Source organism: Melopsittacus undulatus, chromosome 1 (assembly GCF_012275295.1).
Source record: "Melopsittacus undulatus isolate bMelUnd1 chromosome 1, bMelUnd1.mat.Z, whole genome shotgun sequence".
Classification (NCBI taxonomy): Eukaryota; Metazoa; Chordata; class Aves; order Psittaciformes; family Psittaculidae; genus Melopsittacus; species Melopsittacus undulatus.
Window position 1 is genome coordinate 96,359,992 of NC_047527.1, and position 12,319 is coordinate 96,372,310.

Genomic DNA, 12,319 nt, shown 5'->3' on the forward strand with positions numbered 1-12,319 from the left:
TCATCTCTGATTTTAAATAACTTTTCCTTGCTTTTATAGAAATTTTCCAATGTATTTCTTTGAGTAGGGCCTGGCATGAACAGCTGCTTGAGAATCAGCCATGATTTCTTCCATCAATTCTTCAAAGTATTTCCTTTGTGAAAACTAGATTAGACAATGTGCATTCAGCTTGGCCTCTTTCAAGCCCACAGTCACATGCAGTGCTAGGACTTGTAGCTCCTACTTACCAAATGTCAGGATTCATCTAGGGAGACAGTTTGAAAGAGGCTGCCATGGAGTCAGAAAAACCACATATCTGTATGTGAGTCATAACCTGATCAGTCATAGAATCAGAATCACAGAATGATTTGGTTTGGAAAGGGCCTTTAAGATAATCTAATTCCAGACCCCTGCCATGGGCAGGGGCACCTCACACTAGACCATGTCACCCAAGGTTGCCCTTGAACACTGCCAGGGATGGAGCATTTACCACTTTTTTGGGCAGCCTGTTCCAGTGCCTCATCAGCCTCACAGTAAAGAACTTCCTCCTTATATCCAACCTGAACTTTAACTCTGAGCCCATTATCTCTTGCCCTATTACTATAGTCCCTGATGAAGAGTCCCTCCCCAGCATCCCTATAGCCCCCTTCAGATACTGGAAGGCTGCTATGAGGTCTCCACGCAGCCTTCTCTTTTCCAGGCTGAACAGCCCCAATTTTCTCAGTCTGTCTTTATATGGGAGGTGCTCCAGCCCCTTTATTGTCCTTGTGGTCTTCCTCTGGACTTGCTCTAACAGCTCCATGTCCTTCTTATACATAAGACATCTGAAATAATAAAAAGTTACTGTATTCCAGCTTAGGCATGGTAAAAAGATCATCTCGAGAGAGAACAGAAAAATTTTCAGGTGTGGACAGGCACAGCAGCCTCCCTCTCTCTCCTTACGAGGCTCTTCAAGGAGACAAGAGTGTACTCCATCCAGTAGGTGGCCAAAAAATTTCTGATGGACAAGAGAGCCTGACATCTCTCTGTCCATCCCCCATGCCCTCTGTGAGTAACCTAACTAAACCACATTGCTCAGAATCTTGGTCAACTGGATGGTGGCAGTGTTAGTCAGTCCAAGTTTCCCATTCCTGATTTCACTAGCTGTGGTGTTGGCTTTGATCTTTACATAATGCTCACAAAACAAGATTTGTTCTGAGCTTCCTAAAACAACCAGGCATGTAATGTTTCTCATAATACAATGTATAAAGTTTTATCACTGTCTTTAGAAGGCTATAATGGACACAAGAAGCCTAAAGCCATAAATATGCTAATCAATACATATCCTGCGAACGTTAATGAAAGAGCCTTCAGAAGAACAGAGCAGGAAGGTAATCTTTGCTCTTTTCTATCTCCACACATGTACTCAGGTCTCCAGCGTATCTCTTGTATGAAAAGCCTGTGGCCTGAAGGACAGCACAGGCCAGGCCAAGAGGTGGAACAGCAGTACTCAGAAAAGGAAGAAGCGTTTCCAGGATTAACTGAAAAAGCTTTCCAGCATGAGAGGAGGGAGGCAGCAGCACAGCTGACCCCATGAGACCCAAGGGAGTTTGTGAAAACCTTTATCCCATTTTACAGGAGAAAATTGAGCTGAAAATTACTTTCCCATAAAAAGAGGGGTAAAATGATTTACAGATCACAAAGTGAAGTAAGGTGGCATTTGAGAAAGGAGTTGATTTAAAAATAAGTACAAATCTTGGACTGTACAGGTGCTTTGGGAGAAACACCTAAAAATGGAGATGAATGGGAAAGGGAACTGGTGTAGTCAATAGCCAAAAAAAACAAAAAAAAAAAACCAAACCAAAAAAACCCAAGTTTCAAACTTCCTTCTTGATTGACTCAATCTTTCCACTTACATTTAAAGTAGTCAGGAAAGGATCTTCATAACCTTTTAGTTTATCTTCACCAAGAAAAGGTTGCTTGTCTAGTCTTTTCTGAATCCTTACCCAATACCCACAACTCTGGTTTCAGGACATTACACGTAATTTTGTGACTTTTTTTGTTTGTTTTTGTTTAAGAAGCCTTTAAATGAGAGTTGGTCTTGTGGTGGGGGATACATCTACATTCCTCTCAATATTTGCCACAGAGACTTCTTTCTGCATAAACAGGTGATGATGATGATGGCTTGGCTTTGCCAACGAAGATTTGGGAAGGGCTTTACCCATGCTTACTACAAGACAAGTGTGAGCAAACCCTTTGGGACTGCGCAGTGGATTTTTAGGTGAGGCACAGCATGCGTGGAACTGGCCCCACTGCTTGGCACGTTTGCCAGCATTCTGGAAATTACATGTATAGGATGTGTAAGCAAAAAACATGGGATCATTGACAAGGAGACTATACTACTGGAATTTGAGGAATAAAAAGTGCAGAATGAGAAGGGAACACAGTGTTAAGGCAGGCTAATTCATTCGTGCTTTTCTTTGATGCTCATGACGACACAATAAGCCATGGCTTTGGAAATGCTGGTAACTTCTTCCAGTTCAGCCACTGGCAATTTAAATATACCTCTGCAAGAGATGATGGTAAGTGTAATCTTCAAATGCACATTTAATCTCTTATGTGGGTTTTGTGTGTGTGTGTGTACTTTATCTTTCACTTAATCAATCAAAACACACTCATTTTTGGTTTCCTGTGCAGGTCTACCTTGCACCAACACCAACAAACACACTTCAGAAACTCTTCAATACAATGTGGGAAGAGAAAGCTGAGAAAAGGGGTCTACTACTTATGTGCAGTCCTTGGAAGCTTTATGTCTCTCTCTCTTAACCATAAGCTAAAAGCTCTCAAAATAATCCTACAAACAAAGAGACATTCTTTATTTTAATGAATCTGATTGACTTTTCCTTCTAGTTTCTGAGAAAAGAGTGCAATCAGTATTTTCCACCGTTTTTTGGAAGAGTTTTTATACAGGGTAAAATTGGAAGTATTTAAATGAACTACTTTATTCCTACAACTAGGATTTAAGGAAAAAATAAAAAAATGGCAAGATTTGACATTAAACATAAGTTAACAGCATGATATTGCCTTTCACCAGCTGAGAAGATGGATCAACTCCTTGATAAAAGCTCAACACATTCAGTGCTCCATCTCCCAGATCCATTCAGTAGGTATGGATCTAGCTGGAAAGGATAGCGGGTTTTCCACCCCTTCCTTGCAGTTCAAAATGAAATGCCTGATTTTACTAAAAAACTTAGAAATATTAAAACCAAGGAATATGGTGCAATACCTGCACCATGTGTCTCCACTGAACTAGTATATACATGCTCTATGTACCAGTCCCTGGTCCCAGCCTAAGCAAATAACCAAAAAGGAAGAAATATTTTTGGCAAGATAAGGCATGCAGTATGGGGCTCAGACTTTCCCTAGGTCAGAGAGAACATTCGAAAAAAGCTCTTATCCCCTCATTTAAAAACCTACACAAATATATTTTATATTAAATTAAAAATTAATATCAACTCGTGTGCCCAATTCTTCAACAGCTCCCACAAAATTTCCAGCTACTGGCAATTGGAAAGCTCTTTTCAGTTTCATAATTGAGGTGATCAGAAACACATCAAGGATGTTTCATCTTCATCTCTATATATCTATTTTAATACCAGTAAACAGTGCAAATTTGCACCTGGGGCCGTATCTGCATGTCTTGCTCTGACTTTTTTTCTCTTCAAAAGAAAGGTAACAATTGCAGGTACCATTACATCTCATAAACTAGGAAATGAAATCTTATTTTCAAAAAACTCTCAGGAAGATTCAAGACTGTGGGCTTCCCAGGGACTACTGGACACTGTATCTGCAGTCTAGTGAAGTTACTTACTTCACTTGTGAATACCAAGCAAGGTATTGGTATTTATAGTGTAGGACACACAGAAGATCAGGCATTTATCTGTATAGCATACATGAAATGGATTGCCTCACCATTAGCAGACCACTTTATCATTTTTATATGAGCAGAAATTCCTTCTGAGGAAAGGATTTTGCTGTAAACCCATTTTTTGCCAGGTAAGAATATCACACCCAAACCCATACCTACCTGAAACTTCTTCCTCTGAAAGACAATGCATGCATTTTGAAAAAATTTATTTATTTTCACTGCTTTAATCTCTCTACTGTAGTGTTAGCACTTAACATAAGCATCCACTCTTCTACTGTTCTATTTACAATCCATTGAAATGTATACTCTACAAATACAATACATATTTTCAGAAATGTACGGGAAATACACAATTTTGTAGGGTTTAAAAAAGTTACACTCATCTGTACAGGATCCTCAAATCATCCAAAAAAGTAAAATTTACAAAGCAGTATGCACACAGCTGTGTAAGGGCAGGTGCTACAGTGACAAAGCAGCAAACTTGCTAATACAATAAAATACAGAAAATTAAAGTGTTTTGGGGCACCAGATAACACATTTAGTACCGCTGAAGTTGTAAATTTAGTAATACCCATATTTCTAGAAACATGTAACTGCAAACCCAGAGAATGTTCTGAAAAATATTAAACATTATATACACGAGGTAAATGTACCTTGGTCTTTTAAGAGGTAATTTGAGTTTAAAGCAACTGATATGGTGAAGGTTTCTTTTTTTAAAAACAAAACAAAACCCCACAAAACAAAAAGCAAAACCAAACCAAAACACAAAGTGATTAACACCTTGCAATCCTTTCAATGGCACTATATAAACGAGGAACTAACTAAAAGGTGAATTTCATGGCAATCACACTCAGAATGATTACTGGAAAAAAAAAAGTAGCCTCTTATTTCATTTGACACCTTCATGTCCCCATATAATCAATCCCAATGTCTTTACCTGCACACAAAGTCTTTCTTAGGATTGTAAGTGGAACCATTGGAAGGTGACAGTGTGTCATACTTGGAAAGTCAACTTGAGAAACATCCCAGAATTCCAGCTTTTAAGGTTGGAAGGTCCCTGAAGAATTCCAGCATTCCAAAAATCAACATTTTGGGCTTTTCAGCATCAGACCATTTCCAATGCTCCTTATTTTCCACATCCATATCCACGTGGTCACAAGTCTGTAAACCAAACTGAGGCTTCAATGCTACTAGAATGTCAAATTGATTAAATCCACAAAAGTTAAGTGAATGTATAAGGTATGAAATATTTACAATAAACATTTGCATCAGTATTCATCAGAAAATGTTTTGGTATATACTTGAAATGATATAAAATTAATATTCTGAATGCTAAAATATTTTGGTCCCCCTGGATTTCCAAGAGCAAATCTGGTGATATTACAATCTTAATTTAAAAAATACTTATGTGTACCTGTGTCCATATATATAAGATATGATCTTACACAGGTAACATTTAAAGTTACATAATATATACAGACACAGCCTTTGTAAAAGGTGTTCAGTTTATATAATGGAAAAGAAGAACAAAGCTTGAAGTTGTGGTGTCAGAACTGAGGATACATACAGCCTTATTCAGAATTTCCCTGTTCTGAATTCCAATATGAATGTGTCCCAAAATAACATTCCTAACATCACACACTGTATCAAGCATCCTTCCTGTGCTTTGTTTTTGCAAGCTTCTATTACAAAATGAAAAATTAGAATTTAAGAATAGTTGCTAGCAATTCAGGAGAACGAAGATTACTAGGTGTTTGAGATGAGACATACGTAACAAACCACTGTAGAGTTGACTGAAAAGTCTGCATGCTGTGATGTTGCTCAGCTGCCTTGGATTCTCTTTTAAATGCAACAGAACTGCCCTTATATTTTAGGAAACTAAACATTATAGTAATAAAGCTTTGTAGGTGCTAAAATAAGCCCCTAACGAAATTATTGATGAACTTCATTGGAAGCTCTCTGATGTTACCATCAAGATTACTATAGAGATCTGAAACATGCCGATAGCCTGATGATTCTGAAATATGAACTATACCAATTTGTATCTATGGTAAAGATCCAGTTATGCCTATGAAAAACTCTTCGTGGACTATATGCTGAAGAATGAAATGGAAGCAGAGTTATGGTTGATGCATCTGTTGATAACAGGATGGATACTGATGTGTTCTGAAGACTAGGAACTTAGGTGGCATATTAATTACCACTTTTAAATACTGAAATACTATCGAGTGTTTTGGGTATTAATAAAAGCAAAGGACAACCAGACTCTTCCTGAAGTGGCAAGAAAATAAAATTCCTGTTAACAGCATTTTTTTAAAGAGAATTTTCCACATTAGTTTTCCCCATCCCCTCCAGAAGTTGTACGTCTGGGCAAAGAAGCAATTTCATTTCTAAAGAAGTTTGTGAAAATTTTGTAATACCCTTAAAATCTTGGGCAAATCTTGACTAAAGCTATGCATATTCTTCTGTGTTCTTATGACAACACAAGCCATCATAAGCTCTGTTCTTGTAACTATGAAGAGAATTGCTGAAATGCTCTGGTACTTGTATCCAAAGCCCTGCAGCTCAGCACTTTCTGCAGCTCACCACTTTCTGTGTATGAGGCACAAACAAAATATATGCACATAAAATTTATAAGCAGCTTTGAACTTTCTCATACAAAAGCCCAAATAACTTCTCCCTAATTACAGGTGCACTTAATCCTTGTTTAATTGAAAACACTGTTCTTTGAGGCTTAAGACTCTGCAGAACTGCACAGAAAATATGCTTTTCATATTTGATTTAATGGAGCAAAGTCTCCCTTAAGAGCATCTTACTCCTCATGCTACTTTTATGAAGTAGATAGGTACTTCAAGCATTTTAGAAGTACCACTTGATAAAAAACAACAACAAAAAACCCCCTTAAATATAATTATGACTCATGACTTGACAATTACGACAGTGAATTAATTATCTTACATTATTTAAAACTCCCACAGTGGTTTAAAGGGTCAGACTTTGGTAAAATTAAAGGTATTCCATGAATTGCTGAAATGAGTGTGAATTAGATCTTAGCTAGGCAAAGGAATAGTTGATCATTAATTTGTTTTTTGAAACCAAAAGTACCTTAGGCTTTGTACGCTCCTACTGTTTTGCATTAAAAGACTCAAAAGCGGCACTTACTGGTATAATACAATCTATTTTGAAGGCAATGTAATGTTCTGAGAAAGTGGAAAAAGCCCCCAGTAATCACGTATAAAGTACAGTTGCATAAATTATGTTCCCACAACTGAATGAGGTCAATTTGTAAATCAAAGAGTTCAAACAATGTACTACCTTAATAGCTAGCGAAGTGTACTCCAACAGTACGTTCACAATCTGAATCAAAGAACCTTGACAGTGGTTCAGAATAGTCAATGTACCAGCCAGGAATAAAGTTGCTTACAGAGCCATCAACGCACTCTAGAACAAATTAGTGAACCAGTTCAATCTTAAAAGTGACCTCCTGTTTTTAGCACAGTTAACTAGAAGACCAGCTATCAAAATAAAAAATTATAGGTTAATAAAAATAAAACTAGACTACACAATGTTTTGTAAGTAACCTGGGAAAGAGGTTCATAGTGCACAGAAAGGACCCAACACAACTGTTCAGCACATCCACAAAAATCCTAGTAAGTGACGTTCCTATGAAGTACTAAAAGGCAGCAATATCCTTCTGTTCCCTCAGTGAGGTAGAACAATTAACCTTCTTAACACGCCACTCTGGTGCAGACATGGATTTTTACAGTATTTGTTGGTAGCGAATCCAGGATTACATCTTTATCCCCTCCTGTTGACTAAGTTGTGATAACGTTTTCTTAATGCGCAAAGCTGTTAGCCTAGCGGCTCCATTGGCATACCAGCATTCCCGCATAATTTTTGCCATTACTCGTAATGCCTGTAATGGAAAGAGAAGAAATTATATGTACTGCAGTTCCAGTGCAGACCAGGTAGCCTCTGTCCTACCTTATCCTCTTCATCTGTTTCTGAAGTCTATTATTACCCATGTATTCATTTCACACATGCTACAATCCAGTTCTCTCTTCCATCATATCCTTATTCCTGTTGTGGCCTATGACAGCTATTCTCTTGAGGTCTGAATCAGAAAGTATTGGTTCTAGTCCTAGACGGGTTCCTACAGGAAGCAATATGAACAAAGCTGGCTGGAAAGGAAAGAGCTCACTGCTGTGCATACTAATACCTGTGCAGTGACTACCAGCATAATGAACTTGCCCCAGAATCAGGTAAACGCTTCTAGAGAGGCATGGTCAGTAGTCACCACCACATATACACTGCAGTTCTAAGTCTTTGGCTTACTAGAGCTTCAGCATTCTAATAACAGTGTTCATCTTTCAGTAAGTGCATAAAGTACAAATTCCAAGATGCATAAAGTACTAAGGCCATCACAATTTTGAGTGAAAATTCTTAAAACTTTTTTTTTTTTTAGAAAAACTGGCACAGACCTGATTATCTCATGTATGTTTACTACCCTTGTTGTGGGTTAACCCCAGTAGGCAGCTAAGCCCCACAGAGCCACTCACTCACTCACTCACTGCCCACCCACTGGGAAGGGAGAGAGAATCATGAGGGCAAAGTGAGAAAACTTGTGGGTTGAGATGAAGACAGTTTAATAGGTAAAGGGGAAAAACCAAGCCAAAATAAATCCTGCCCCTGTACCCTGCTCTCGTGAGACCTCACTTGGAGTACTGTGCACAGTTCTGGTGTCCTCAACATAAAAAGCACACAGAATTGTTGGAACAAGTGCAGAGGAGGGCCACGAGGATGATCAGGGGATTGGATCACCTCCTGTATGAAGACAGGCTGAGAAAGTTGGGGATGTTCAGTCTAGGGAAAAGAAGGCTGCACAGAGACCTCATAGCAGCCTTCCAGTATCTGAAGGGGGTCTATAGGGACGCTGGGGAGGGACTCTTCATTAGGGACTGTAGTGATATGACAAGAGGTAATGGGTTAAAACTTAAACAGGGGAAGTTCAGACAGGATATAAGGAAGTTCTTTACTGTAAGGGTGGTGAGGCACTGGAATAGGTTGCCCAGGGAGGTTGTGAATGCTCCAACCCTGGCAGCATTCAAGGCCAGGCTGGACAGAGTCTTGGGTGATATGATTTAGTGTAAGGTGTCCCTGTCCATGGCAGGGGGGGTGGAACTAGATTATCTTGAAGTCCTTTCCAACCCTAACTAGTCTATGATTCTATAAACAAATGATACAAAATCAATTGCTTACCACCATCCAACTGATGCCTAGCTTGTCCATGAGCAAGAGCAACCCCTGCAAAACTTCCCCCTCCCTCAGTTTTACTGCTGAGCATGTCACTACATGATATGGAATATCTCTCTGATCAATTTGGGTCAGCTGTCTCAGCTGTGTTCCTTCTCAGCATCTCGTCTACCCCAGCTTACTCAGCAACACATGCTGGGGGGGGGGGGGAGAGAATGAGAAATGGGGAAAGCCTTCAAGCTGCGTAAACACTGTTCAGCATTACATAAGACACTGGTGTCCTATCTGTTTTGGTCACAAATCCAAAACACTGCCCATATAGGGCAGTTAACCCATACAGGGCATATGAAGTTAACTGAACCCCAGGCAGCTGCAGTACAACCCCAGCTGCACAATTTATTTGCAATGATTCCTGTATAATATAATTCAGACTAGCTTTAATTTACATTAGTATCACCTGTGCTTCACAGGAATGGATCACAGAATGCTCCACACAATGTTAGCTATTAATGTACGAGAAAATACATTAAATATTAGTGTATAACCAAGGATCAATGACATTCAGTAAAGCTACAATGATCAGAATGTAATTAAAGTCTTGAAGCAACCCTTCTCCCTTTAACAACAAGCACAATTTATAATCCATTGTAATCAATAAAAGCTTCAGTGTCCATTAAAGCAGCTTTAGCAAGGTTAGTTAATACCTCACAGCTCTGCCATCTGTTTGGAATATTGGGCCTTAACTTCTGCTCACACACAACTTTCCTCATTTCTTCAACAGAAGGGTCTGAAGGAACAAGGTCGTAGTATGGCAACTGGTAATCTTCGTGGATTCCTGTAACAGGTTGCAAATGGCTTAATTTAGGTAACAGTAAATTACATACTCTTCACATTTTACTGTGTTCCTTATCAGTACCCTACCATTTTCTTTTTTTTGGTCTTCATTTTTAAAAACTACATTACAATGACTAATAATAAAAAAAAACCCAAACACCACCTTAACCACACCTTTGGTTATGTTCATATTACCCTTGAGGAATTTTCAATTTTTAGATTTATATATTTGGAAAAGATGAAAGCTATGCCAAATCTTTCACATGCTATACTACAGACATGCTTCTTGGAAACATATGATTTGTAACAGCATGTTTTATTTTAAATACAGTATGGATGTTACCTGAACACATTATACCTAACACTTGTGGTGTTTGCCCCTTGCTCTCAAGTACGTTTAACTTCACCCTTTTCTCCCATCTATGTAAAGGCTTTAGGGAAAAAAAACCCACCAAACATAGACAGGGGCATCTCATATTTTCTTCAACAGGTATGGTTCATCAATTTAAAAAGAGGTTAAACAAGCCCATCATCATCTAAAGGATTAAAAGTTAGAAAGTCTGAAAAACACTAGATATTATTACGTTGTACCATTTTTAGAACAGATTTACTAAAATTTATTCAGGTTCTGTAAGCTATAGTTCCTTAGTATCTCCACTTTTGTAAAGACTGCTACATACCACCAATTGAACATCGCCGAGCTATTTCCCAAAACACTAATCCCATGGCATAGATGTCTGCTCTTTTGAATGACTCAAAATGTTTCATATTTATGGAATCATCTAGAACTTCTGGAGCCATGTACCTATTTGCAATAATGAAACAAAACAAAACACCAAATAAACAAAAGAGCATTTAATTTCATAAATACTTTCTGTAGAGAAAGTTCAATGCTACTGAGCTGCCCAAAACCAAACGTAAACATGAGACAAAGGAAAATCTGCTTCATTAATCAAAGACCTCCAATGCAAGGGGGTAAGTAAACTGAGAGAAACAAGCAGAGCAATAACAGAATAAGGGAAAACAATGACCAAATAGAGCCATAAGCCTGACAAACATGGGATAACAGAGACAATAACAAAGGCCCAAAGTCTCAGCTGCTAACTGATGTGCTATTAAAAAACTCCAGGCATAGCTTTAGGGAGGGCCAGCCTGCATGCTGTAACTGCTGATAAGCGGCAAAAGCAAGAGGAACATGAAGACTGTCAATATTCGAGGGAGGCCTGTACGACAATGCAATTCCTATCAAGGAATGTTCAGAAGGGTAACTGAGAGGAATAAAAGTGAGCAAAAGACAGTAAAGGTTACACAAGGAGACACTTGCATAAACACTTGCCAGTTACTATGCTTTTTTGACCAAGACCTCCAAAGGCTTGCTGCAGTGTAAATCCTAACTATCTTTTTATGCAATCTCATTCTCAACCCTATGTGCACATGTGCTTTAAGGACTACATACCAGCAATTGGAGCCAGGCATGAGGGAGTTCAGAGGTAACAACTGGAGTTAGACAAGGGATTAAGTTGCCCTTGGGCCTTGTGTGCCATCAACTGGAAGGGAATTGCAGATCCTGTAAGTGTCCAAAGGTCTTAGAACCACGTATCTAGAGCTACTGTGGAGGTACCAGCGACTGCAGTCAGTGCATGAAGATACCTCTGGTGCCAGCAACTGGAGCAAATGAGGGTCTCTGCTTCAGCCACTTGAGCAGGACCATGTGTCACAGGCTTCACAGTCACCAGCTTGAAGATAACGGCTACAGGGAAGAACTAAGATGACAGAAGAAGAGTAACAGGCTCTCAACAGCAGCAACTGGAGTGGGAATAACAGGTCACAAGATCTTTATGCCAGCTGCTGGGGTGTACTTCCCCCAGACCTTAAGCTAGTCTAGCCAGCAAAGAGCTGACCCATGCAGGGATGGTATTCAAGGGAATACCACACAAGTATACACTGGTATTAAAGGGAATCCATGCATATAGGTGTGCATACAGGTACATGCATCTGTTTGTTACTGTGCATTAACCTAGCTCAGCTGGTGAGCAGGAGACCCGCAGAGCACAGAAGAGGGCGTTAGACAGACCGAAGGTTGTATTCACACAGGAGGAATTCATAAGCACACATGGCTTGTCAGGCTACAGCAGGGAGTTTGCATTTTAACTAATGAAGTTCAATCCTGATCAGCTGAAGGAAGAAGACTTGGCTGTTAACATATTTTATACAATTTCTGACAGTGTTTTGTGTGGGTGTTGAAGACAGCACATGGTATATAGCAATCTGTGTAACCAGCCCTGTCAGTATTGTATGTGTCTGTATAGATGTAGCCCCACTACTGATTGAAGCCCAAGAAAGAAA

At 39.1% G+C, this 12,319-nt stretch overlaps 1 protein-coding gene across 1 annotated transcript in view; it reads right to left on the minus strand.

The window, feature by feature from the left end:
- Positions 1-4,095: 4,095 nt before the first annotated feature.
- Positions 4,096-12,319, minus strand: part of LOC101877127 (TGF-beta receptor type-1) — a 35,572-nt gene continuing 27,348 nt past the window's right edge. Inside the window, exons 7-9 of the mRNA XM_034063902.1 lie at positions 10,654-10,778; positions 9,844-9,974; positions 4,096-7,802 (exon numbers count right to left, since the gene is read on the minus strand). Coding sequence (XP_033919793.1) covers positions 7,677-7,802; positions 9,844-9,974; positions 10,654-10,778 — 382 coding nt within the window. The 3' untranslated portion in view covers positions 4,096-7,676. The remainder of the gene's footprint in view (positions 7,803-9,843; positions 9,975-10,653; positions 10,779-12,319) is intronic.